The sequence below is a fragment of the Toxorhynchites rutilus genome, chromosome 2, assembly GCF_029784135.1.
Source record: "Toxorhynchites rutilus septentrionalis strain SRP chromosome 2, ASM2978413v1, whole genome shotgun sequence".
In the NCBI taxonomy this organism is placed as follows: domain Eukaryota; kingdom Metazoa; phylum Arthropoda; class Insecta; order Diptera; family Culicidae; genus Toxorhynchites; species Toxorhynchites rutilus.
In genome coordinates, this window is record NC_073745.1 from 28045367 (window position 1) to 28072039 (window position 26673).

Sequence of the window (26673 nt, forward strand, 5' to 3'; positions counted from 1 at the left end):
TAGTTAAAAAAAATTGTCTTTCGTTATGTTTTTTTTTATAAAATTGTTTTTCCTCTTTGTTTAGCCCTTTGCGGTCGTTTGTCTGCTCTCAGCCACCACAGCAAGGAATCATACTAATCTTATACTTTATTAAACCATTTACCAGATTACACCTTTTCTTAACGATTTTTAATGTCTAGTGAACCTGTTTACGAGTTAACATGGAGCTTCTATGAGATAGATAACGGTACTCAGTATAAATAAAAAAAATATTAGCTTGAAAATAAAAGGGTAGTCATGAAGCTGAGTAACTACGACACATCGGGACACAACCACTATAGTATAAAAAATGAAATGATCACAAACCAAATTTTATTATAAATTACAATATGAATATGGGAGGGGTACGAAAATGGGTGGAACGAATTGTTGGTGATTCTCGTGTAATATACGCGATGGAGAATTATAAAATATCTTTTTGATATAAAAACACATTAAAACGCATTGTTCAGAAAATAAATATCTAAAGTTTACAAGAAATAAACAGATCTTATTTAGCTTCCATAATACATGCTCTTTCGAGTGAAATTAATTACGGCCAGTACGACACCCATATCAAACTTTAATACGACCGCAAAGGGTTAATAGTAATTGTAACTAATTACTTTTTCGAATTGTAAAGAATCAACTGAATGTGAATTAACGTATTTAGCGTCAATTAATATCGTTTTGATGTGCTGGAATTATGTTTTTTTGCCATTCTTAAAAATGGAAACAAAAATGCTGTTCAGAAAAGGAGGAATTTTTGTACAATTTTATAAGTGATTCGACGGGAAAAGATGATGAAAAGAACTTATCCACGATTATTGAACGTGTCATGATTAAAGTTTCAAAATAAACTGAATAATACAGGTCGGATTCGATTATATACATTTTTTTTCATTTAAAATATGACTTATTTCAAGCGAAAATGAAACACGAGGACTGTTCAAAAAGTATCGCGACCTCCGAATTTACACGGGTTACGTATATTCGATTCTAGGTTTTTTTTTGTGGCATTATGTTGGTACTTATGTTTCTCACTTATATAATATACTCTACAAGTAGGGTAACACCAAATGTCAGATGGGGTGATTTGGACCACCCCTTTATCTCAAAAATTACGGCTCAACTTGGATTTTCTATAATGTCATTTCCTTCTATTGTTGAACCGTATGTACCTTAAGTAAAAAAACTATGGATGGGTTATACCTATGATATAACCGCAAGGTTGACGTAGGACTATCGTTGGCTAAGAAATCAATTGTATTTCTTCAATTAGCAATAATTTCACCTCGGATGTTCCTCATTGGGTACGATATCGCCGCTGCGCAGGGCTATCTTCTGTGCGTATTGATTAAATTATTTATTAAACTAGTGAATGAATGAAACTATTTACGAATTCAATTACAAACAAATCTCAATTTAAGTCAAGTCATGCGTTATGCAAATAGTTGTCAACATTTTGCCAAATCATTAAACGGTATGCGTAGAAGTTCAGTGAGCTGGCGACATGGAGGAATCGAATGCAGTCTTGAAGAACCGAACCAAAGCGTTGTATTTGTACCTGCTTTTGTAGACCGTGATAGCAAAACGAATTACGGAGTGTAAAAATGCTTGGGGGTATGAAAGTATCGTCGACTTGAATGTATCTGCAATGCCTATTTTCCCAACTTCTTGGTTTCGGAATCTGTATTGGGAAAACACATTCCTGTTTGCAAAAATGCAAGCGAGTACAGAAGTACCCGCAGCTTGCATCTATTTTGCAATGCCGATTTCCCCTGGCTCCATGGTTTTGAAGTCTGTGTTAGGGAAACATCCATCCATTCCAGCGATCGTACCTCAATCGTTGTGCAATCATAACTGAGTGGATTTCCGAGCGGCACTCGCTTATATACCGATTGGTGTGGTTTCAATAGCCTGTTTTGAAAGCAATTTTAGGGCTATTGAAACAAATTTTTGGATCGAAAGGTAACAAACATATAACGCGTAGACATTTGATCTTTCGAATGAAGTGTTTATCATACCATTTCGTTCAGTTGTTTAGGAGCTATTAACGCTCAAAATCCCGTTCTTCGGCGTAACGCTTTCGTTTTCGAAACTTTGAACTTACACCCCAGTATAGAAATGAAAGACGTAGTCCTACGTCAAAACTTTGGTTTGGTTAAACTTCACAAGTAGAGGGAAACGGTAGCATGAATACATCAAGTACTTTGAGCGTCAAAAAATGTGAGTTTTCCGATCGTGGTTTTAAGGTTTTTCCCGCTGATTAAACAAACTTTTCGTGTATTGTGCAGTAAAGTTCTGTTCGCCTACAGAAGAGGAACAATTTGATGTAGCGAAACTGTAAGTTTGATAACAATAAATGAAATTAATTGCATTTTAATTTTTGCGTGTTGTGTGGGGTGACATGGACACGTTTCTGTGGTGTGAATTGGTCCTACAGGTTTGAGACTTTTCTTTGGTCTAATTGATTCCAGATGCCGCTGAATTACAAGAAGAGGATGGACAGACAACGCTGGAAGAAGGAGGAGCTTGAAAGAGCAACGCAGGCTATCGAGAACGGATTTTCTCTGACCAAGCATCAAAAGTGTTTGAAAATGCTCGACCAACAGTGAAATGATTCATGCAGAATTCGAGATGGTGTGAATCCATTTTTTTTGGTCTGGAATCTGGCCGAGACACCTGGTATCGATCCCAAAACACTGTTACTGATTGTAACATTATGCCAAAATACTTTACATAAACATAAGTATGTGTTTTTCGATGAAACACACACTGGACCAAATCACCCCGCATCAAATTTTAATGTCCAAAAATCATCTCTTTTATTTTATGATATATTTGGTAGATTGAAGCTTTATACAATGATTAAACACTATTTATTGAGAGAAAACAAGTGTAGCTCAGTATACAATGTGACATTTTTTATTTAGACCGTATTGGTTTGGAAATATTAGGCGATTTGCGTAGGTGGTCCAAATTCTTCCCTTTTCCCCTACGGCTATTTTGAATCTTCAGTAAATTTTTGAAAACTGCTTTTCTTACACATATTTTAGTTGTTGTCAAGTACTCTCATGCGCGATGCATAATGGCACATATAGGTGGAGGCGATCTGGCGTAGTGGTAACTTCCATACCTCTCACGCTAAAGGTCACGAGTTCAATTCTCACTCCCGACATTCTTCTAAAAGTGGAAGTAAAGTGACGAACCAGCCAAATATGTTGAAAGTCACTATAATACAGACAAAAAAATGGCACATATCGCCGGTACGAATATTTTTAAAGGAGTTCCTTCGGCTGCCTTCTCAGGTTTCTCAGTGTCAGGTTATCTTATTGATAATAATTATATTACGGTGTTTATATTTTATTATCAACTAACCAGTAAGCAAATTAAATTGAAAAGAAAACAAACTGGTTATCTCGCAGACATAGATTACTAATCAAAAAATTTAAGCCATTATCTGATCGTATTTATTCCATGAAATGTCGAGTGAATTTGAACTGGTCGCAGAATTTTTCACAGAATCTAGTGGATCGATCTGGCTCATCTATCATCATGGATATAAATGTTTCACAGAAAAAAGCGCAATATTTTCATTAACCTAACGGTTTTAAAAATAACTGAATGTCCAAACCAAGATACTTATAAGCAGTGATGACATTTTCACTGAAAGAAGGATACACCCGTGCGCGAGTTTCATGCCTGAACTGAGGATACAGTCATCACTCACCAAAGAGAAAGCATGCGCTATTCCCTTTCACCGGCAAATATATAAAAAGCCAGTGTGCGCTAGTTGGAAGAATTCTTGGGGCGAGTGAGTCACACTCTGTTACACTTTCTTTACTCTTGGGAGCTCCAGTGTGCGGAACCCTGTGTCCAGCACTAAAGCGCACTGATCCGCACTCTGTCACACTGAGGAGTACACTAAAAAGAACATTGGAGAGTACACTTAAGAGTGCCATCTCATTCGACATATAATCCACACGCAGGTTTCACCTCGGTTTACTTTTTTCAGCGCTAAGTTAATTGAAAGTCATTTCTGTTCTTTTACGTGTGCGCATTCACCAGAGCATCAGCCAGAGCGCACAGGTAAGAGCTCATCAAAATATACTCTGCAGTGAAATAATCCGCTGCACTGTGGAGAGTTTGTGCGCTCTCTATCCACACTCTAGCGCGGCCGAGTGTTGAGTGAAAATAAAAACATATCTTGCACCACCTTGTGCTCGCACTTATCTAGAACTATGGTGATTATAGACCAAAGAAGAGCGCTATCGTTGAGGATGACGGAGAAGGTGGGTGAATTTAAGTTCCTCTTCGCTACACAGAGCATATGGACATCAATGCGTGAGGAAATGTCTTCAGATCATGGTTCAACAGTTTTGAATAGCAATGAATGATATATTTCAGAACAAAAATTAACCGGGCAACCGACCCGCGGAAGTATCATCAGCATATATGATTCTGAGAGGCGAAATAGAAAAAGCCAACTAAAGCGCTGGCTTCTAACACGCTTGAATCCAAACGACAAAGCAACAAAGTAGGAGAAATGGGCTATGTTTTACCCAAAACGACGAATGGAAGAATGTGCCAAATCGAGGAGAAACGGCCTATTAGAAAAGCGGATTGGCGGAAAGCGGTTGTGCATCCGTGGCCGAGTGGTTAGCGTCTCACATTATCATGCCGGGTGTTCGGGTTCGAATCCCGTTCTGGCCGGGGGATTTTTCGTCAAAGAAATTTCCTTCGACTTGCACTGTGGTCACGCGTATTCAAGAGCTTGCCCCTCGGAATACATTCAAGGGGTGTTATTTGGCTTAAGAAATCTCAACCAAGTATTAATAAATGACGCTAGTTAATGCATACGTTGAGACGGCAAAAGTTCCACAAGGGAACGTTAACGCCATTCAAGAAGAAGAGAGGACGGACGGGTGTTTCTTGGACTGTTTACATGTCTCATAATACGCACGGTACACTGATTCGCTGATTCGTAGGAATGCACTACAGCAAATTTTTAGTGGCAATTGGATAATTTTTTATAGAGCTGTACCAGAACTAGTGAAAGAGATTCAGGATACCAACCGAGAGGTTGTAAGGTTCTTCACAATCCCCGATACTGAATAGCATATCAAAGCCACTATCCGCCATCCATAAAAACACTTTCTCATCAAGAACGATGAAAATCTTGTCACTATCCTCTTAGAGGCTGAATTGTTTGTTAACTCTCACCCTGTAACGATTGTGCTGTTGGAGCCGGCGGATTAGGAGGAGGTCTTTCCAAACAACTTTCATGCTTAGCTCGAGTGGGCAAACAGCCGAACGAAATTCCTATTCCTATTGATAGTATCCTACGAATCAACTGGAAACATAAAGGGTGTGTCACATCAAATTGCATCACGGAAAAAACGCTGTAGAAATCCCGTATGCTCGCACTTTCCTCTTTACCCCGTCCATAAGGTTCTGTACAACGTCAGGTTGTAGTTTTTTTTTTGAACAGAAATCCATTTTCTGTTGAAGTCCGCCTCCGATTTGACAACTTTTGGATTCTTCCGAAGGGCCTGCTTCATAATCGCCCAATATTTCTCTATTGGGCGAAGCTCCGGCGCGTGGGGCGGGTTCATTTCCTTTGGCACGAAGGTGACCCCGTTGGCTTCGTACCACTCCAACACGTCCTTTGAATAGTGGCACGAAGCGAGATCCGGCCAGAAGATGGTCGGGCCCTCGTTCTGCTTCAATACTGGTAGTAAGCACTTCTGTAGGCACTCCTTAAGGTAAACCTGCCCGTTTACCGTGCCGGTCATCACGCTTTCCGCAAGAGCAGATCGCTTGCCACACCATGTACTTTTTGGCAAACTCGGATAGTTTCTGCTTGCGAATCTCCTCCGGAACGCTGAATTTGTCCTCTGCGGAGAGGAACAACAGGCCCGGAAGCTGACGAAAGTCCGCTTTGACGTAAGTTTCGTCGTCCATTATCAGGCAATGTGGCTTCGTCAGCATTTCGGTGTACAGCTTCCGGGCTCGCGTCTTCCCCACCATGTTTTGCCTTCTGAACCTTGTATGTACGCAGGCCCTCCCGCTGCTTGGTCCGCTGGACGAATGAACTTGACAAATTCAGCTTATTGGCGACATCCCGGACCGAACTTCTCGGATCACGTCTAAACTGCTTAACTACGCGCTTGTGATCTTTTTCACTGACGGAGCATCCATTATTGCCGTTTTTTACCTTCCGGTCGATGGTTAGGTTCTCGAAGTATCGTTTTAGTACTCTGCTGACCGTGGATTGGACGATTCCCAGCATCTTACCGATGTCCCGATGTGACAACTCCGGATTCTCGAAATGAGTGCACAGGATTAATTCACGACGCTCTTTTTCGTTCGACGACATTTTTCCAAATTTACGAAAAATTGACAGTGAAGCATGGCCAACGTGATCTATACACTCTTATCTGATTATAAGCGAAAGCTGAAGATATAATTCCTAAAAATTAAATTTCTACAGCGTTATTTCCGTGATGCAATTTGATGTGACACACCCTTTATACAGTATTTATTGGATCAGTTCTGACGGGGCTGGATCAAACCCTTCTTCGATAGCCATAGCCAGAATAGACAGAATGGTGAAAGCAAATATAACATTTTGCCCTTTTACGGGTAGTGGCAACTGTATTGCAACCAACGATTTTATTTATTTCTTTTCTTTGATAATAAATTATCACTTCTAGCCTTATGTGGTAACTACTACTAATATCTAGCAACATGCATGATATTTTTGAGCGCCAATAAATCAAAAACCATTCATTTTGGAGCTATTTTCGTGCTAACAGCTCCCAATTTAAAGCAGAAAGAACAAATTTCCCGAGAAGTCGTTGAAAACCAGGCAATTTGTTGACGCTGTTTGATCATGAGTTTTATGAGTTGTTTTTTTAAACTAACTTCAAAAATTCAAATAAAAAAAAACATTTTTACCATAAAGTGTTTACCGCTAGACGGGCATTGGCAACTATATTAAGGTAAATGATTTTGGTTTGTCCAGTCGAAAATATGATCATGGTTTGTCCACTTTTTGAATGCTCTAATTCAGCACATTTATGTCAAATCAGGTATTCGAATGTTTCAAAACATATAAAAAACTTGTCTTTTTGATGATCTATAGTAGTTTTATAGTACAACTAGCTGACCCGGCAAACTTCATCCCGCCCAAAATTTTTCGTTATCACATCCACGTTTTCTTACTAAGCTTTTTCTACTATAAAATTTCAGTACTTCTACCAAAACTTTTCGATAGCGCAAATATCGAATGGACTAACAACGCTTATTATGATGTCATTTTCGAACATGTGGGAATTCAATTTTCCGAATTTTCCGACCTTCCTTCAGGATTTTCCGAAAATTTTCCGATTTTTCTCTCCACTATATTGATCTACGGGAAGAGACGAATACAACAAAACACAGGAGGCTAAAATCGGACCATCCCTTCTTCGGGTTTTCCGCTTACCAACAGATTTTGCCTTACATTTATATATATATACTAGCTGACCCGGCAAACGTTGTTCTACCATATAAATTACTTCTAGTGAATATTTTGACTGTTGAATAAAAAATAACTAATGTATTGCAATACATGTGTGTTCAAATGTTTCAACGATCTATAAAATTAATTGATTATGATCGATGAAGGATAGATTCCACGTGGATATCGAGCAGATACGAGAAGATTTGACCGTGTATTGCATTCGACCGCGGGAACTCCCCGAACCTGAGTGTGATGTGGAGATGGAGATGAGATCTATGATGTACAGAGAAATGGACCGGATCGATCGGATCTCAGGATTCGTCTTTTGCATTCAGAAATCTGGTCATCCGTGCTATGAAATGTAGCATCCTTGCCTCTGCGCAAAATAAACTTCCAAATAAGTAATCCGTATTCGTGGAGCAATTTAATCTGTATCAGATTAGCAGACACGAAAATAATTTTAAATTGCTTAAATTTGGATGAAAATCATTACTCGATGTTGTTGAAATACTTAGAAAACAGTCCGAACTTAACGATTCTTCTATAAATCTTGTATACATCCAGCAACATGTTGGACGAAATACGTGTAATTTTGTAATAGAGCCCATTAAAGACTGCATTTCTTTTGTTTGAACACAAGTGCTGTCGTTTGAACAAAGGCTGTATAGGTGTTACTCATGATAGCGTCTCGCTATCATTCCTCGAACCGCTTCTGTTGATTTTTTTTTTTATCCAAAATATATATTTTTATTAAGGCTCATATGGCGTCAACCTGACGGGGCCGGGAGTTCAATATTTCGACCATGTTTGCCTTATAACTATGTTAGTAATATGTAACCGATTACTCGCGGTTGGCTCGAGGTTAGTATTACAAGTGTTTTCGTAATTGTGATGTTGCTGTCTTCAATGCTCTGTACCTGTGCCCGACACGGGATACTTCCTATTGGGATGCAGCTGACCATTAATCAGCAACGCCCCCCTAGTGGACCAACCATGTACCCCATATCTAGCGTGGTACGTCTTCTCGACTCGAGGAATCCAGGATATAATGGTCACTAACCGGCGCAAACATTAGCTCGTGTAGAGTTGTCATGAGCGGTACAACCTTTGGCTCTTGTTGAATGATCAGTGGACTGCACAACCTTTGGCCCGTGTGTCTGTATGTATTGCCGCGACTAAGTAAAAGTTTATAGATCGGATAGGAGGGATATGAAACAGGGACACAACGAAGGAAACATCATTAAACGTTGACATCGGCGTTTCTGAGGAACAGGTATAGATGAAGCAGAAGATCAGGATCACGGCTACCTAAGATATCCCGGACGGGTGATATCCGATTGTCTGCCTTTTGCTCTCAGTGCTCTAGAGAGCTGAGAGCGAGCAGCATGGAACCGGATACACGACCAGACAATATGCTCGATGTCGTGGTAGCCATCGTGGTAGCCATGATCCCTAGAGCATAGTATATCGCACCCATTTCAGCGACAAACACGGAACAAGGATCTTTGAGTTTGAAAGAGGCACTGGAATTTTCATTGAAGATGTCGAAGCCAGTGGCATCTTCAGTAAAAATCCCAGTGCTTCTGTTGATTGTCTCATAGGAATCGCAGTCGTTCGCTCTCTACCTTTGCGAATATGTTGACCATGGATTATTGACACAGCTCAAGACATCCTAGAATGACGTTGTCCTGACTGCGCCAATTCATCAAACGACACACATAAGAATCCATCGAGGGCACTCTTTTGTTTGTTTCGTCTCCTCCAACCACATAATATTAAAATATTAATTCAAAATGAGTAATGATGTTCCTAATAATTATAGTAACTGTGGCGCATTGGATCTACACACGTGCTTTTCAATCGGTTTTTGACGTAAAACTACGTCTTTCATTAAGGGTGCCAAATCAGAAAACAGGTCACGTTTTTCTGAAATAAAGTTAACGTTACGGCGATTTACATACTAAACGATTCGGAAATACCGTAAGATTTGTTTAATATGCTATACATTAGAATTCCCTGGTTTGTAAATGGTTAAGTTTCATAAAAACTTTAAGCGTTTCCATTCTCTCATACATTTGTTCTGTCCATTTGTGTGCTTTCCCGAACAGAGCTGTCAATAACGAGCAACTTATCGACGACCAACGAAGGGGTCTCCGGATAAGGATAAGGATAAGTAGAAGAATGAAGGGGAATACTTGCCTAGAGTATAAACAGTGGATCTCGCTGAGGCAAACTTTCATTCGGCATCGGACTGTTGAGCAATCCAGTTCACTTTGCTTTCGCTGCGCTTCGATCTAAGATTGGACCCCACCAGTGGTAATCCAACTTGGATATCGTCGTTTGGTTTTTCTGTTCGTTTTTCGCGTTATTCGTATCGTGTGTTTTTCTTTCCGCGTCATAAATTGGACGCTTCGCGTAGTGTGTGATGAGCAAGAAGAAGAGGAAGGCAGGCTCGAGCCCTGCAAAAAACGAACGCATTGCCAGGGGCAATACAATTTCGAGGCAAGCGTCATCTAATGATGCACGCGATGTTGGTGCAGTGAAAAACGCTCGCACTGAACCGAGCCTTCGCGAGTGTGACACCGCATCGAATAACAGCGGAGTAGGCGATTTCGGCACGTCAAGCGTTAAGCGTTAAGGTTGTGCGCCAAAAAATATTTGGGGAATACCAAGCATCTTGAATGTCTTACTGGAATGTTATAAGTTATTTGGGTTCGCGAGCCAGTCGCAAAACTGCCTTCAACTAGGGTTGCATTTGCGCTAATATTCATCATAATGAAGCATTGCTACTGTTTTCGAGGTTGTTATTAACAAAAAAAGTTTATTTCGCTTGTTTAGTCACCAAGAAAGCAAATGTCGTTCTGGAATTTTGTATGTGATTAGGTTTCGCTTGCCAGTAGCAAAACTTCCTCCACTAAGGGTGACAACTGCACTTCTCTCGAGCATGAGAAAGTAATGCAACTTTTTTCGAGGCCAGAAAACAGAAGCGTTTCTTTTGAGAATAGCGCAAAATGATGAGAAGTGTTTATATTCCTAGTAGTTTGAATCTACCAATGTATGGCTTTGTATGCATGCTATGGCGAACGCTTGTTTGGCGCTTGGTTTACGTTGTACGAACGATGCCTAGAGGTGCGATTCCTTTGAGGCAATACTAAATAACATGTAGCATGTTATTTGATACTTGCAAGTTTCTGAAATTTCACAGCATTATAGAATAATATCCGAAGGTATAAACAAGCGACTTATATAAAATAACAGTGTAGTTCTACGTCAACAATGCGGTCGTATCTTGGACACAACCTTCTATAATTTTTTTATCAGGATTGACGACAATAGCGTGACTGTTATTTTGCATTCCGAGCATGGATATGATTAGAATAATTTCAATAATTCATTGTTCTCATCCAAAAAGGCTTCCAGCTCGCCGGCGATATTCCTAGTTTTAGTCGAATTGAGGTTACTTGCGTATGTGTAGGGTGAAATTCGATGAAGAGGACGAAGTGCCATCTGGCATTAGACAACGTAAATAAATTCGTCCTGTTTAAGAAACGAACGACGAATCAATTATTCGGTATCGTTTATATAAAAATACATATATCACGATAAAAAAAGGAGATGAGGGTGAAAATTGATTATATAGGGTTATAAGTTTTTTTTAAGCCAAATTTATGCAAAAAAATACGAAAACAAAGTTATTCAGATTTTATTTGCATGGGACCACCCTAATCGGTATCAAATATTAAGTAATAGGTATCCTAGCGGTATCATATATAGTTTACGACCTATTCTCATGCCTACCAAGTTTTTTGAGTATAATATCATTAAAATCGGTCGAGCCGTTTCGGAGGAGTTTGACCACGAACATCGTGACACGAGCAACATTGTCGAAATATTGAACTCCCGGCCCCGTCAGGTTGACGCCATATGAGCCTTAATAAAAATATATATTTTGGATAAAAAAAAATCGTGACACGAGAATTTTATATATAAGATATATTCACATGTTTTAAAGGATTACAAAATCCACCTTCTATTGGTGTCAATGCCCCTCATTTGAGCTAATTTTTAATCATTCACTTTTAATTATTTGGCACGTATTCAGTCCTTTTCAGGATTATAACACTTACAAAATTGTAAACATCATGTTGCACACTATTTGTATCAGATTTACATAGCTACATCATGTAATTAACGCATTTCGATGACCTCCATCCTGATCATAAGTTGTCCGATTCACTAATGTTGTTTTGTCCACATGATTTCTATGACAACCGCTTGGCGCGCTGCAGTTTGTTTATGGTGTCCTAAAACCGGCCAAACCATGATCATTCTTTGGACAAACCATGATCAGAGGTGGACAAACCATGATCATAATTTCTGTTTGAGGACAATCGTTAAAAAACATTTAAAAATTAATAATTTCAACGCCTTATTGTCATTCGCTATCCAACTCTTGACGAGTAAAGTTCAGTGTCGTTATTGTGCGTTGCCACTTTTACTATTGTGCGATTGGTATAGTGTACGAGTGAAGGTCATTGCTGTCCGCTTTCGAATTGACCTTTTGTGAAGTGGAACAAAGGAAGCAGCGCTCTTGCAGCTTGCAGCCCTTGGCAGCTGTTGAACATCGGCATAACGGGATCGCCATCGTGTGGCTGTCGTTAACGGGAATTATCATCACGTGACCGTGTGAGCTATTCTTGCGCTATTGTGTTGTCTCCATAGCGCGTAGCCTCTGTCTCTCCCTGGTTAGGGCAGTAGAGCGCAGTATCGGAACAACTTTTATATTAAGGTACACATATTTAATATTAATATTATTATTCAACTCATTTGTTCATTGTTTAATATTATTATCATAATTTATTTTTGTTTTGTTATTTTTTTTCGAGATTATTGTTAAAATCAATAATATATTAGAAATAAGACAGAAATTTTTGTAAAATGGAGGATAGTGGAGGATCTCCAGAGATGGAGATATCCGATAATGAATCCCATTTAAGATCTGGGAAAAAACATAAACGAGTCCCTCAAAAAGAAGATAATTCTTCTGGGGACGAATCTGCTCATCCTTCCAAGCCCCCCTCTAAGAAAATAGCAAGCCTCCCTTCTGAACCGACTGTTACTTCCACTCCCCCTCTCCCATCATCGATTGATGTTTCCGATCCAACCCAATCCTCGTCCTCGTCCTCGTCTTCTCCCTCTGTTGTTTCCGCTCCACGTGTCAGAGTTTATCCAGAAGATGCACCTGGAACTGGCCCGTGGGTTGTTTTCCTCCGGCCAAAACCAAAAGGAAAAAGCCTTAACGTGATTCAGATCATGAAAGATCTGGCCAGATACACTTCTGTATCTGAAATTCGCAGGGTTAGACCGAACAAATTGCGGGTTGTCGTGAATGAACGGAAACACGCAAACGAGATTGTTGCTGACCAACACTTCACTCTCGAATATAGAACATTTATACCCTCCCATAACGTAGAAATTGAGGAGGTGATAACTGAAACGGGTCTGACGAGCGAACAAATAAAAAAAGAAGGAAAAGGCAAGTTCAAGAAGCTTCCCTCAATGGAAGTAAAGATCTTGGACTGTCGCCAACTCGGGAAACTCTCCCATGATGGGGACCAAACTAAATTTACGCTGTCAGACTCGTTTCGAGTCACCTTTGCTGGTGCCGCCCTCCCTGACTACGTTATGGAGGACAAATTGAGACTACCTGTGCGACTCTTCGTGCCAAAGCCCATGACTTGCAACAAATGCAAGTCAGTTGGTCACACTTCAGATTATTGTGCCAACAAGGAGCGCTGTGCCACTTGCGGAGAGCAACATGAGGGGAAATCCTGCAGTGCGACTGAGCATAAGTGTCCATATTGCGGAGGATCCCCACACGCGCTCTCAGCTTGTGAAAATTACAAGAGTCGCTGGGAGAAACAGAAGCGCTCTTTAAAGGAACGCTCGAAGCGCACTTTTGCGGAAATTTTAAAGGGCGCTTCTCCACTGGCCCAACAACAACAACAACCAATCTCAACACACAATAGCTTTTCCACGTTGCCAGTTGATGAAATGGAAGCGGACACAGCTAGCGGGGGCACACCGTTTATTTTCAAAGGGAATCCCCGGCGCAAAAATGTGACCACTCCCAAAGTTCAAGAACAAGTCCCCCCGGTGATACCCCCAGTTAGCTTGCCTAAAAAATCGAGTGCAGCGGACAAGCAAAATCAGGTTCCTCCTGGCTTCCGTGGGAATAGTTCACCTTCGAACGACCCAGCACTCGAGGGGACATCAAAAACCCCAACTGTCCCTGTTTTTCCGTCCAGCTCAACTTCCCAATCGGGATTTATAAAGTTGTCTGACCTTTTGGATCAAATCTTCAAGTGTTTTAATGTTTCCGACTCCATCAGAACCCTTGTCATCTCAATGCTTCCAGTATTAAAGACAATTTTGCAACAATTGATGCAAACATGGCCCCTCCTTGCAATGATTATCTCTCTTGATGTCTAATTTAGATAGAGAGGTCGGAGATATCACTGTTTTTCAGTGGAATTGTCGTAGTCTTATCCCTAAATTGGATACATTCAAATTTTTAATTCATAACTTCAATTGTGATGTTTTTGCTCTGTCCGAAACTTGGCTTTCTTCGCGAGATGATATCTCTTTCCACGATTTTAATATTATACGCTTGGACCGCGATGACAGATACGGAGGGGTACTATTGGGGATCAATAAGTGCCACTCATTTTTTCGAATTAACCTTCCACCTATTGGAGGGATCGAAGCTGTTGCTTGTCATGCAAACATCAGAGGCAAAGACCTCTGTATTGTCAGCTTGTATTGGCCTCCGAGAGCTGCGGTTAGCCGCAAACAACTTGATGACATGTGCTCACTCCTTCCTGAGCCACGATTGATCTTGGGAGACTTCAACTCTCACGGAACTGCCTGGGGGGAACAGTACGACGACAATCGTTCATTGTTGATATATGACCTTTGTAACAGCTTCAATATGACCATTATGAACACTGGGGAAACAACACGTGTGCCTAAACCTCCTGCTAACCCAAGTGCTCTTGACCTCTCGCTTTGCTCGAATTCACTATCGTTAGATTGCAAGTGGAATGTAATCCAGGACCCCAACGGTAGTGATCACTTGCCAATCAAAATTTCCATCACCATTGGGTCGAATTCTTCTGAATCTATAAACATGGCATATGACCTCACAAGACACATTGACTGGAAAAAATATGCGGACGCGATTGCTCTAGCCATCAATTCCAGAGATGGTTTACCTCCATTGGAGGAGTATAACTTCCTTCCTCGTTTGATCTATGACAGCGCGGTTCGCGCTCAAACGAAACCCATCCCAGGTTCCACTATTCGTCGAAGGCCTCCCAATCTATGGTGGGATAGCATATGTTCCAAGCTTTATGTAGAAAAATCGAATGCATTTAAAGCTTTTCGGAAACGTGGAAAGGGGTTCCAAAATTTTCAGACGTATTTGGACCTTGAAAATCAATTTAAAAACTTGATCAAAGGGAAAAAACGTGCTTATTGGCGAAATTTCGTGGGAGGTTTGTAACGAGAAACGTCAATGAAAAAATTATGGAAAGTGGCTCGAAACATGAGAAATCGCTCTTCAACGAACGAAAGCGAAGAATATTCACATCGATGGATTTTTTATTTTGCACGGAAGGTTTGTCCTGATTCCGCTCCTGTGCAAAAAATTGTTCGAGATATACCACAAGATAGGTGCGATCTTGATTCCGAGTTTTCGATGGTAGAATTCTCTCTTGCTCTCCTTTCATGTAACAATTCTGCTCCGGGATCGGATAGAATTAAGTTCAACTTGCTGAAAATCTCCCTGATGTGATGAAACATCGCTTGTTGAACTTATTCAATCGGTTTCTGGAGCATAATATTGTTCCAGATGATTGGAGACAAGTACGAGTTATAGCTATTCAAAAACCCGGAAAACCCGCGTCCGACTTCAATTCGTACCGCCCAATAGCAATGCTGTCTTGTATACGGAAATTGTTGGAGAAAATGATCTTGTTTCGCCTTGATCGATGGGTTGAAACGAATGGCCTACTCTCAGATACACAATATGGGTTCCGCAGGGGCAAGGGGACGAATGATTGTCTTGCGTTGCTTTCTTCAGAAATTCAAATGGCTTACGCCGAAAAAAAACAAATGGCTTCAGTATTCTTGGACATAAAGGGGGCCTTTGATTCTGTTTCAATAGAGGTTTTTTCAGACAAATTACACTCTCGGGGTCTGCCGCCTCTATTGAATAATATGTTATATAACTTGCTTTGTGAGAAACATTTGAACTTTTCTCACGGAGATTCGGCAGTAAGTCGGTTCTCTTACATGGGCCTCCCCCAGGGCTCATGTTTAAGCCCCCTTTTGTACAACTTCTATGTAAGCGACATCGACAATTGCCTTACACAAAATTGCAGCCTAAGACAACTTGCAGATGATGGAGTGGTGTCTGTCGTAGGATCAAACGAATCCGACCTGCAAGGACCCTTACAAGATACTTTGAACAATTTTTCAACCTGGGCCATTGGGCTAGGGATCGAATTCTCCACGGAGAAAACAGAGATGGTGGTTTTTTCTAGGAAGCATAGACCAGCAAAACCAAAGCTTCAACTTTTGGGTAAACCGATCACTCATGCTATGTCATTCAAGTATCTTGGGGTCTGGTTCGACTCCAAATGTACTTGGGGGGCCCATATTAGGTATCTGAGTAAAAAATACCAACAAAGAATAAACTTTCTCCGTACAATTACCGGCACCTGGTGGGGAGCCCATCCAGAAGATCTTATAATGTTGTATCGAACAACTATTCTCTCAGTGATGGAGTATGGCAGTTTCTGTTTTCAATCAGCTGCCAAAACACACCTCATTAAACTCGAGCGAATTCAGTATCTTTGTCTCCGTATTGCGTTGGGATGTATGCCCTCAACGCATACCATGAGTCTCGAGGTTTTGGCAGGCGTACTCCCACTAAAAGATCGCTTCAATTTATTATCTCTTCGGTTCCTCATCCGGCGCAAGGTTATGAATCCATTGGTGATCAGAAATTTTGAGCAATTGATCGAGCTAAATTTTCATTCTGGATTCATGAGTTCATATCATGAATTCATCTCCATGCAGGTTGATCCTTCTTCGTATATTCCCAACCGTGTTTGTTTCCCTGACTACATCAATTCCTCTGTACATTTCGATCTGTTCATGAAGGAGAAAATCCATGAAAATCCAGATTATCTTAGATTGGGGTTCGTTCCTACGATCTTCAATGCAAAGTATGGACGTATCAATTGTGATAATATATACTTTACTGATGGGTCCTCTATGAATGAGTCCACAGGATTTGGAGTGTTCAACGTATTTTTTAGCACCTCACACAGTCTTCAGAATCCTTGCTCGGTATATATTGCTGAATTGGCAGCGATATACTGGGCGCTGGACAGCGTCGCCTCACGACCTGTTGAACACTATTACATTGTAACGGATAGTCTTAGCTCTGTCGAAGCTATCCGTTCAGTGAGGCCGGAAAAGCACTCGCCGTACTTCCTTGAGAGAATACGAAAAATTTTGAGTGCTTTATCCAGACGCTGTTATGTCATTACCTTTGTCTGGGTCCCTTCACATTGCTCAATTCCGGGTAATGAGAGGGCTGACTCATTGGCAAAGGTAGGTGCAATTGAAGGCGATATATATCAGCGTCAAATCGCCTTCAATGAATTTTATTCTTTAGTTCGCAAAAATACCATCGCTAACTGGCAACGCAAGTGGAATGAAGATGAATTGGGCCGGTGGTTTCACTCGATTATCCCAAAGGTTAGCCTCAAACCGTGGTTCAAAAGTCTGGATTTGAGTCGGGACTTTATTCGCACCTTCTCCCGACTCATGTCCAATCACTGTTCGTTAGATGCACTACTCTTCCGTTTCAATCTTGCCAGCAGCAATCTCTGCGTTTGTGGCCAAGGTTATCACGACATCGAGCACGTTGTTTGGTCGTGCGAGGTGTATCTGGTCGCCAGATCGAATTTAGAAAACTCCCTTCGGGCCCGAGGAAGACAGCCCAATGTGCCGGTGAGAGATGTGTTGGCTCGGTTAGACCTTGATTACATGTCCCATATATATGTTTTCCTTAAAGCTATAGATCTTCGTGTGTGATTGTCCCTACATCCTTATACCCTCCTTTCCTTCCTTTGCGGGTAATTCGTCCCCTTGCTATAAATAGTAGAATAAGTTGAAATGTAAATAAACTATAGATATACGAATAGATTTAAGAATTGAGTGCTCATCAACATTGTTACAATTTCCTTATATCCTAAAAATATGTCACCCTTCTAAACTCGAGTACACCGCGAGTAATCGGTTTTCCACCTTACTAACCATAGATGTAAGAAAATTGTTTATATATATATATATATAGTTTTAAAAATATATTTAAGAATTCGGCTCCTTTAAACTTAAGTAACTGAGCCTGTAAAAATAAACGAATTAATAAAAAAAAAAAACGCCTTATTGTATTATTAGCGCAACTAGAGACTTGGGTCTTTTCAATAATCTAAATCGGACAAACCAAGATCATTTACCCTACCACATTTTTTTCAATATTTCACATTGTTTTGCGTATTGGAAAAAAAATGTTTTGTTTATGTCAGCATGTAAACATGTCGTTGATTACATGGTTAGTTCTCACGGTCCGTTGAAGGGTTAAGGAAGGCGGTCGTCGTCGTTGATGAGCCGGTTCATAATGGATGACAACGAGGGCGCATTATCAGAAATGATGCTAGCACAATTGATAGGGTGAGAATGCTTTGACCAACTCCGGAACTGGAGAGTTTTACTAGTAGTCACTAGTAGTTCGTTTATTCAGCTATAAATTATAAATCTTTTGTGGTTGGTTCATCTGGTGTTACATTATGTTAAACAATTTTTTAATTTCGTGCTCATCGAGAAATATTGAGAGCAATCCGATTAAATAGATCCTACATAACGTGGTGTACAGCGGCCTGCAGGGAAAGAAAGGTTGAGTACCACTAGTTTACACCGAAGCTCATTCTTGTTAAATATCTCGATTTGTGCGTTATCAGTGGTGGGAGTTATGAAGGAGCATTATTGGGCTTTGAGATTGTAAGCCCCAGCGAATCACTTAATTGTAATATGCCAAATGTTACAAACAATATATGTAAGCCCGTGCGATTGTGGTCATGTCAAGCTACTCGTCACTCTCGAGTACCGTCCTTGAAGCGGGAAGCGCATGATTCTAGCGTTTTAACTGCACTGCACTCTATTTGTTATCAAAACCTTGTGGTTATATGTCACGCTCGACATAAACAACAAACATTAAGCAATCGTGCCCATTCCGCTTTGTTGTGTAAAGTCAGCCCAGGTGTAACACACATTCGCGTGATGTTGTTGCTGTTATCATTGCGGCATACAAACACATTCTCGTGGCGGTTGCACTTGTTATTCATAATATAGCCGTTCCACATCGAGGAAAAGCTTAATAACAAACAAATGTTGACCTACTTGGGGCCGAATCGTGTGGTTCTTAGCTTGCGGCTGTATTGGTGAGCCATGTTATATGTAGCTGTTAACACGTTATTTATCTTACTTTTGAACACTATTACTGCATTCGATTAGTTCTTTTCACTGAAATTTTCTTTCTTTCTGCCCCCAATAGATAAAGTGAAACTAGTGAAAGGCCCGAGACCCTTGATATATCACCGTTTCTATCTGGACATCCAGAAGCACCAACTTGCGAGCAAGGTCGAAAACACCATCAAGGAACTTGGCGGGGTAAGTGTACAATTATCTGAACAACTCTCAATCCAAACCAACGCACTGAAAATTCCATCATCGCCATTTCGCAGAAAAAAAATCTCGCGTTAGTGTTATTTTATGTTTTCTCCATTCGTTCAACGGTTCCGGTTTCAGTTGCGTTTTCTCTCCTCAATTTCGGCGGCCACCGGTTTCTTTCGTCATTCCGAAGACCAGCCAAACGGTGGAGTAGAATCGATTCTGTGAAAGGGGCAAGCAGAGAAATAAAACAAAAACTTGTAATGCAAAGAAGCGAAAACGAACGAAAGGCTAGTGGCCTCCTCCTCTGATGTGTGTGGACTCCGTTTCCATCGCCGTCGTGTGGTGAAGTGCGGGAGGTTTTCAAACTAATGAACGCCAGGCGGACGATATACGTACACAACTGCGAAAAAAAAACAAATTGAATAAACAGGGAACTCACGAGCTACTATTTGCTTGATTGTTGGATAGAGTGGAATAGAGCACACTGATGGAAAACAAAAATCTTTACTTGTGTGTGTATGGTGAATGAGAAAATCGATTTCTGCTGAGTGACCGCTCGAGCGTGAGTTGATTTCATTCATTGATGCCGCTGATATTGAGTCCAATAGACAGGCAATGAAATGGATTTAGTCAAATATATTCTATAACATTCAATGTGAGAAATGCTCTGGAACAATATTTGATTTCACTCTCGGGATGACACAAATTTCCAACAACATTTTTAGTTACGGCGGTATTTCAAGAGCTCATTGGTTTTGGAGTTAGAACATCAAAGTATTTTGAGTGATACATCACCTATTTTGTTTTGATAATTATTGTCAAAATTTCATGGTGCATGTAATTTGTATATTCACGACTTCTCGCGTAACTTTTGAAAAGGTCCTATGTAACATATGTAAACAAATCGAGTTAATAGATACACGCTATTAGTCTTCAATCATTGAATGCATTACAAAAACAATCGTTCACGTATCTATTTTCTTCATCTTTTTATCGCCGATACAAAAAATATCCAATGTACAGATTCGGATTTTAAGCACCCGACTGTTACTTCGGACGCCACTTTCCTCCGATGCCCGAAACGTCCGAAGTAACAAAGCAGTCAAAACAACACGAAGTCGTACTTCGGTCGTTTTGAGTTTTTGTTTCTTACAGTAGTTGTTATCGATTTCAGTTCAATTCAACGGGTGATAACAATAATAATCTGTCTCTAGAACGAAATGCTGATTTTTGGATTGTTGTTTAGTAGTTAGTTTCAAATTCTTATCGTGCAACGTAATATGTCCAATGTGCAAAAGCGGGCAGTCAAAACGTCCAATGTAACATTTTTCGCTCCTTGGTTTCAACTTTAAACTCAAATCACGGATTGGTTTTGGAGAGCTATTCTTGATCGCTAGTGGTGAGAGGAGCGATAAAGATCGATAACTTTTAAGATAATTCGCGGAATAATGTTCGGGTCTTCAACTTCGTTTTTCTCGAGTTGACGAAAATGTTACATTGGACCTTTTCAAAAGTTACGCGAGACTTCTCCGATGAAATAAATACTTTTTTTCAATTTTTTTTGCTAAACAGTAGCCCAAACTGGCAGCACTTCACTCCCAGTAGTTTCAGAATTGTCAATTTTTTCGATATCCATTGTTTACATTACACCAAGTGTGATATGTACCAGAACGAAGTATTAATATTTGGATGTTGCAATTATTTCCAAATTCATATAAAAAAAATAGAATACAGCTAACAATACTCTTGGTTCCATGGTATTCAAAATCAAAACACTAATAGAACAGTTTCATGTTCTTTTTTCTTTGGAAAATCATAGAGACGTCGTTTTTTAAGTACGCGGAAGTAGCATCTTTTTCTGTGAAATGTGACATATTGAGCCTTTTTTTCAAAAATATTAAATACTAGCTGACCTGGCAAACGTTGTCCCGCTCAAAATTTGTTCTTTGTTATCAATACTTTCAAACATTCACGTTTTCTTACTATGAGCAAGTTCATAGGTCCAATCGCAGAACTGTTGATTGATTGATCTTCTAATCGACCCCGTTGAATTTACCTTTTACTATAAAATTCCTAGTATTTCTAACAAAACTAATCATTATAATATCAGATTATTTTCAGACACAATTATCGTTCAAGATTTTTCAACCACTTGAAAATAACATTTTTCTCCGTTACATGGAATAAATGTTTTATACAGAAAATATGATAGAATAAAGACAGCCCTAAATCGGACAATTCCTTCCTCGAGGTCTGCTCTTATCAACAAATCCGGCGACACATCACTTGTCCCTTCTATAAAAAAAAATGACGGATAGTGGAAGATTGAAAAAAAAATTCAAGCCAAATAAACTTGATGGACACTCAATGATTTGTTGTTTTCGGTTCCACTTCAAAAAAATATGCCCTTCCTCTTCTCCATAACGTGTCTAGGCTTTCAAGCCGATATCCAGATATTAGATGCTCTTGGGTGGATCTATGACGTTGAGGTAATGAAAACGTCGATCATTCACTCGGGTTCAAGCGAACATAAGCGAACAAAATGAGAACGTGATCCCAAGGTCCCTGGAGAAATCGGCATTGTATGGGGAGCTTTTGTTGCCACCGAAGTGTGTTCTTTAACAGAAATTTCAAAATCAAATTGCCTGGGGGAAATCGGCATTAAAAATATATGCCATTCGTAGGCATTTTTATAATAGGTGTTTTCACGCAACTAGCAAATGCAGATCGCTTTTTCTTCACATATCACATATAATCAACACGAGTTTGGGTTTGTTGAAAAGTCCTAAGTCTCTAGTTTCAAATACATCCACAAGACGTTGAAATCCAAAGACTAATCACCACATTTCTGTCACCATCTCGGTTGTAAAAACTGGTGGAGTGAACAAAAAATAACCCACAACTAAACAAAATGGCCCTTTTCAGGGCCACCAAATCTTTATCAAAGAGTTTAACGATGTAATTCATCAAATAATATTCAAAATTAGCATGCAAGATAGCATAACGGAGTCCTACGTCAACTATGCGGTCGTGTCTCGGACTCAACCCTCCGGTGACTTATTTTTTGCTCACAGGAAACAAATCTAGGATTGAAATCAGCAGAACAATTTATGCAGACTAGTGAATGATACCAGAAATGATGCAATCGCAAAGTCGTAATGATATTAATTATTATAATGATTCAATGAAAATTAGAATGATTAATCATATAAGATTAGAAATAGGGGAACCGCGGGTAATAAGGACAGTGGGGGTAATATGGGTTGATTTGTATAGTTACATTTTGAATTTCCAATTTCTGTTAATGTGAACTCCTTCTACATGTTATTCCATAATATTTAAGCCACCCTATGGCATTGAATACTAATCAAAGGTGGAACAGGGAAAAAAACGAAAATCACACATGATTCCGCGTGTGAATGTAATTTTGGCTGCTTCGATATTAAGCATTTTGAGTGGTTTAATATCAAAATTCAATTCGCTGGTGGTTATATTTCGGTTTGTGAATTAACAGAGAAGCGATATTTGGTATGTACGGAAAAATAAATTCATTTTTTAATGGAAAAATTTAAATTATTGAAATAATTGTACTGGTGAGGTAAAATGGACAGTTGCCAGTGGGAGTGGGATGAACTGTGAAAAGTCTGTTTAATATATTCCTAAGGAATGCCCTGCGTCTATAAATGGAAATCAAATCGCCAAATGTGGACTGTTTAGAAGCAGACTGGAACCAAAAGCTAAATAGTTGAGGGTCTGCCCGTTTATACTGCTGAAAAGCACAATATCACTTCTAGGTGGATTAATTCAATTGTTTCATCATTTAACGGACATTCGTGATGAGTTCAGACCTTGGTCGAATAAAATCATTCCTCTCGGGATCGATAAATCTCTACGCTTCATAAAATACGAACCATATTACCCCCACTACATGTTCATTATACCCGCATCGAAAAAATGTTGTATTTTAGTAAAAAAAAACATTGAAAAACACTTTTTTTGTAAAATATTTGGCCAATTAGGTAGAAAAACAGTATATTGAATTACAAGAAACTGCATCGAAGTTTTGGGAAATATGAGTTTCCAAAGATATAATTGAAGTTATTTTTAACATGTCCGTTTTACCCCCACCTCCCCTATAAAGCGAAAACTCTGATTTTTTTTCTACTCAAATCTGCATTCCGATGTACCTAAACAGCCCACTGTCCAATGACATGTGTTTCTCCTGGACCGGCCTTTGTATACCTCTCGGGCTAGTCAATGCGCATGTAGGCGTGTACCACTCACCAAAAAAAAGTACCCAATTTAGCGAAAAAAAAACAAGCTAAACAAAAACTAAACGTTGCTTAGCTCTCTCACAATACAAACGCACCTCACGGAAGGCCTTCTGTGTTCTTTTCCGAGTGCCGTCTATACTTTCATACTGCAGCAGTCGAGTTTCATTCCGTGTGTGTGGTGGCAGCAAAGCAGCAGCAGTCAGCAGCGTATTTTATGAAGTGAAGTGAAAACATCAAAGAAAATTTTACCAGCGCTCGCTGAATTCGGTGCGACACAGACGGAAGCAGTTGGTGCAGTGAAAAAGTAGCCATTGTGGAAGCGTTACGGAGTGAAATTTGCGATTTTTCATACGATCAAAATTGTGATGGAGTACTGCTACTGAAAGGTGCGAATTGATTTTCTTTTTGTGTATTGTCTTATTTGACAGAAAGTGTGATTGCAAAGAGTGACTGCTGACATACAAGAGGAGTGGCGTAGTGTGTGCGCGCTGGTGTAGGGTGAGACCCCCCTTACTCGAGTGTGGAACGGACGTCACTGGTTTGAATTTGTTTTCTTTCAAGAATGTTTACTAAGTATACACCATTTTCCTAGTGGTTGGAATTCGTTGGTCGTTCACGATTGCGGAAGCAGCAATGAATGTCATGAATGGACAGTACATGAGGGAAAAGTATGGTCTCTAAATAGACTAGCAGCACACTGGTCGTCTCGTCTGGTCAAGTGCTGCCCCCGTTCGAAGCCCGATCCATTTCTTACCCAAGCGATGAACATGGGCGATGGCGAAGCACAAAAGTGCAGTGTATTTTGCCTGTGTGTCAGCCATCATCAGCCTTGCCTTGCTTTCCTTCAGCAACGGCAATATAAGCAACATCAGCAGCAGCGCGCACCAGCCTGGCAAAGCTTGTGGTTCTCGTCGTACCCTCGCTCACTCGCCGCTTGTGGCCGACCTCCTGGTCGCTTCCACCATTCACCATCATCGTCGTATTGTTCGACTACTCAGCGGCAGCAGCAGCAGAGTGTACATTGAGAGCGAGTTTCCACTTTGCATCGAGAAACGCGTACGGATGGGCATTCGGGAGTGGTTAGTCTGTGCAAATCGTCGAAATTTCATTGGAATCCTACTCGAATCGAAGCATCTTCCGCGTCGGATGTACGATCTTATTCGGTTAGTACCGACTTAATGCTGCACGGTAGTGAAATCCTCCAAGCTAGTCCCATTATAGGGTTAGCGCTAGTGCCATCTGTTATCATACTTTGTCAAAGCTGTATAATCCCAATATCGTGTGTACCAGTGTGTGAGTGTTTATAATGTATTTTTCTAGTCGAAGAAAGCGCAAAAATTGACGATTTTCAACCGCAATTACAAGCGCAGGAAGCTTCGTTGCGTAAATCAAATATGGCTGAAAATACGTCCATTTATCGGAAAAAGCCAGAGTCTCGCGATTGCTGTTAGCGCTGCTTGCTTGCTTGCCTGTTCAACGTCGCTCATATCGTGTTTTTTTTCTTCGCTTGCCTCTTTTGCCTCTGTTTCGAACGAACGTAGCGCACTCTGTGGCATCTACACACACGGTCATCCGGTTCGGTCCGTATCACTTATGCGTTACACAACCACAACGACAGCTAATGTTGTGTTGCTACGAGCAATGATAATAGTGGGATGTTGGTGTGCGTATATGTGCTTATGCGCAGGTTAAGAAGCTGTGTTATGTGAGAATGAGTGAGTGATGGATTGTGCGCGTGCGATGTTTCACCACTACATGTGCGCACCTGTGTGAAGAACCAGGTGAAAAAGGATAAGAACAAGCAAATGTGTACAACATGAACATTATCATTATAACTAACAACAGCAGCAGAGCAGCATTAACCTTCATAGGTGGAGGGGGAGGGAGAGAGTGCATTTCGTTATGGTTTGGTGCCATGGTGATGTGAGTGCTGGGAGTGGGTGTCAACTCCGAAGGGGTTGTATGAGAGTGAATGTGTTCTTCGCCGGTGTATTTTCTGTTTAGAAGTTTTGGTCTAATTAGAATGTTATATGGTGATATGAAAGAGACGTGGATTGTGTGATAAAGGGTTTTTCAAGAAAATCAACTTGTGCAAAAAACGTTAAAACTGTAATAAGCGAGACAACTTGACAGAGGGTTTGTGACATGCTTCAAAGATAAACATCCTGCGAAATTGAATATTGAATTGAATAAACTTGAACACGCTTCAAGGATAAACATCCTGTAAAATTGAATTTTAAGTATTATTAAGTAGCACCCGTTACCATATTACTAAAAATATTCCCGAAGTTCGTCATATTCTTAAGGATACATTCGCGAAACTACTCCGATCGCAATTGCGGAATTAGATGAATTTTTGCTCTCCCATTGGATCGATATTTTAGTCTCTGTTCAGCATTGCTTTAACACAGCCCGAAACGACAAACCAACAAAAGCCAGAAAAAACCGTCAGTTTTTAGTTTCCCGTCTCCCTGTTCTATCATGCAAACACACAGCAGGCCAACAGCTTAGTTCACATTCCTGTTGGGTTCCTTCGTTCGCTCCCATCATCGCTTGCTCTTCGAATAAAAACATTCCCATTTCTCCAACATAATCCTGTCTGACAGTTGTTACGTTCAGTGTTGCCGAATAGAAATTTTTATTTCCGTATCAAAAAAAAACCTGATAATCTTTATTAGATTTTCTCTTCGAAGTTGGAATATGTTCGTTGTTGCCATTTTTGAACTTTTTATGTTAATTCGAGATATTTTACGATGGAACTACGAGTTAAAGTCTCCGATATTTATTAATTTAATTATTTATCTATTAATTATCTATCAGATATTTATTTATTATTCATGAAAATCTTGAGGAAATATGGGTGCAAACCGATAATTACATTTCCGTATCGTTTGAAAAAATAGATTTCATTTAGGATTTGTCTTGCTGAAACAAACTGGTTTTACATGCAAATTTTTATCAATAGAATCCGTAGATTCTTTTGCAGAATGACTGTCGATTTTTAATGTCACAAACTCATCGATTTTCAAAAGAGTCCCCACTCTAAGCCACGAAAATCATTTG

At 40.0% G+C, this 26673-nt stretch overlaps 1 protein-coding gene across 3 annotated transcripts in view; it reads left to right on the plus strand.

Moving 5' to 3' along the window:
• LOC129764885 (protein chiffon-like) overlaps positions 1 to 26673 on the plus strand; it is a 68707-nt gene that overhangs the window by 11499 nt on the left and 30535 nt on the right. For all 3 annotated transcript variants that reach the window (XM_055764444.1, XM_055764446.1, XM_055764447.1), the window contains one exon: positions 19218 to 19333. In XM_055764444.1, the coding sequence (XP_055620419.1) occupies positions 19218 to 19333 (116 nt within the window). The remainder of the gene's footprint in view (positions 1 to 19217; positions 19334 to 26673) is intronic.